At 27.8% G+C, this 2,793-nt stretch overlaps 2 protein-coding genes across 2 annotated transcripts in view; one reads left to right on the top strand and one right to left on the bottom strand.

The window, feature by feature from the left end:
- The window catches only part of LOC102677758 (aminopeptidase Ey), a 39,227-nt gene that overhangs the window by 5,331 nt on the left and 31,103 nt on the right, over positions 1-2,793 (top strand). The gene's annotated exons all lie outside the window — the stretch shown is intronic.
- The window catches only part of LOC102673950 (organic cation transporter protein), a 2,266-nt gene continuing 1,586 nt past the window's right edge, over positions 2,114-2,793 (bottom strand). The window contains exon 3 of the mRNA XM_031511945.1: positions 2,114-2,793. Coding sequence (XP_031367805.1) covers positions 2,491-2,793 — 303 coding nt within the window. The 3' untranslated portion in view covers positions 2,114-2,490.

The following is a 2,793-nucleotide window of genomic DNA, read 5'->3' on the forward strand; positions in this document are numbered from 1 at the left end:
CATAATTTTAATTTTACCATTATTACAATTATTGATATTATTCTAGAAATAAATTTTTATATGGAATTTTTTAAATATTGTCAATAAACGATATTATATTTGATTTTGCGAATCATCTTTATTAAAGAGCGGAGCATAGAAACGTGATTGAATTGCAAAAGAAAATACTTTCCTCTTAAACATGTGTGAATAAGAATCGGAGCACAAGTTCAACTTTATCGATGAGAACGTGACATAGATGTTGATAAAAATCCTTCTGCTTACTATGTACGTATGCGCTTTTCAATATACGTAGAAAGTGTACTACATAGATGTGTACAAAGAAAGAGATCAGTAGTCCATGACCTAGACCTTCCTCAATGGATCACGAGTGTAGAAGGGAAAGAAGAAAAGTTTTTCTTTTTCGAACGATACTTTTCAATTGTTCCACAAAATTAAGAGCAAGAAACGTGACGTTTTACATCTATAAAAAACAGACGTACAAATGACCAGAATAATTTTTAATTAAAATGAGATAATAATTTTTTGGAAAAAAGAAATAAAAAATATTTTCTTGCAAGCCGTGTAAAATTTAAAAGTAAAGCAAGATTTTTGTGCAAAATAATTGCCACAAATTAATTTATTTACGTTTAATGTTTTTATCTGAACACGTTCGATGACTGAAATGGCGTTGCACGTGCAATGAGGCAACTGGATAGTTACACAATTACGCAATAGTACTTTTTCAATGCAGTAGTATTCGAAAACTTTTTCTACTTCTTACGAAATCTATTTCATTCGCAATGAGAGAACAATAAGAAAAATTAATTTCAAAGTTCGGAGAATAAAATAAGATTGAATCGTTATTTTTAAAAATTAAAACTTTAAAATATATTAAAATCTAATTGAAATTGTTTTAATTATATGTATATCGTAGCAACGATATATAACGATATATATAATAGAATTAATAACAAGAGTTAGGATATACTACTTTTTTTAAATTATGAATCTTGTAATGAATAAAAATTTTTTACAGATACATGCATGAATTATTTATAAAAGAAGTTATATAAGTGTGATATAATTATGCAATAGTCTTAAACGTAATTTAGTTTCATTATTTATAGTATGTAATAACAGGAAAAAACTTATTATAAGCAATAAAATTTAAAAAAGAGAAAAATACATGTATAGTAAAAAAATTAATAATAAAAAATATTTTTTTTTAGTAAATAATTTTATTAAGACACTTTATTATTTAAAAAACAATTTATTATTTAGAAATTTACCATTTTGTTGCTTATGTTACTTATAAATATCGTATTTGTAAATATTTTAGAAAAATACTTCGTATTTGATGAAAAAATATGTATTTTATACTCGGCAATGAAGATTTATTTATTATTAAAAATATAATAAGTGTATGAAAAATGATCACATATTAAATTGCTTATCGAGTTATTTATTCTTGCCAAAAATTGTTATTATTTACATTTGCAAGATATAAAAAATATAATTTCTCTTTATTCAATCTTATCGTCATCGTATTTTTTAACGTTGAAAATTAAATTTTAAAAATTTTTATTTATTTTATTAATTACAAGTGTATAGATATTCGATAAGTATCTTCGTAAAAAGATTTTGATTTGAACAATTTTTAGAAATTTCAGTCTTTCTAGTACTTTCTTTGCAGATGCATACATTTCTTTTTAAGAACAATAAATTCTTTGTCGTATCTTTTCACACACTAAATAGAAAATAGCAGAATAGGAACAATAGGTCTTTTGTTAAATCCTTTTAAATATATTCATTGCATACCATTCGAGTCATTACCTATATTTATCATGCGCGTGATAAATGTAAAAAATATATAATTAGAAATCGCAAAGAGAATATTCGTAACAATATTCGCGTCAAATTTGAAATCGTATCGAATAAAATTTTTTCATATATTATTTTTTTCAGCAATGAACGTACTAGGAACGTGGAATGAACTAGTAACAAAAAAAATCATAAAAATTGTACGATCGTTAGTGAAAAGAACTCGCTTCTCTTTCAAATTTAAAACATAGTGGAAAAGATAAGTTTAAAAATTAATTTTTGACGTGTCGCAATATTCTTCGATTTTTTTTTTTTTTTTGCACACAGTACACAACAACAAACATTTTCACGTCAAACAGTGGCCGTATTAACGCTGCGGAATTTTTCTGTAACAAAATAATTAAAAGAAAAACATTTCAAATTATCGTAAACAAATTATTGAACTATTGCATTATTTAAAGCAAAATAAAAACGCGCAGTAAATAATAGCCGTTGCATCGTTTCACAACATTGGATTTCTCCAGTTGCAATTACGAAAATCTAGAAATTCATAGACGCGAATCATCAAAATGTTTTTCACAATGAATAATGATAATAAAAAAAAAAAGAAAAAAAAATTCTGCAACATTTACATTCGACATTTTACATTTACATCATTTCCCCACTCCCTCCCACCACATTTACATTTCAAGAGGAATACTCCCTAGCGTTTTCACCCTGATTCAACCTCTCCTTCTCGTCCTTGTCCGCCAATTGATTCAACTTAACTTCGTAAGTAGACCTGCCTTTTTTATCCGAGCCGAAACACGTGGCGAAGCAGGTGTCGTGCCTCCCGAAATTCTCCCCGTCCTCTATGGTCTCGGGCATCGGTTGGTTCACCGTCTCGGGCAGATACATGGACAGGAAACCGGACACAAGCGCGATGAAACCGAAGAGAATGGCGGGCACTTTGGGATCCAACGAGTCCAACAGCATTATGGCGGGTGTCAA

The sequence above is a fragment of the Apis dorsata genome, unplaced genomic scaffold (assembly GCF_000469605.1).
Source record: "Apis dorsata unplaced genomic scaffold, Apis dorsata 1.3 scaffold_365, whole genome shotgun sequence".
Lineage (NCBI taxonomy): Eukaryota > Metazoa > Arthropoda > Insecta > Hymenoptera > Apidae > Apis > Apis dorsata.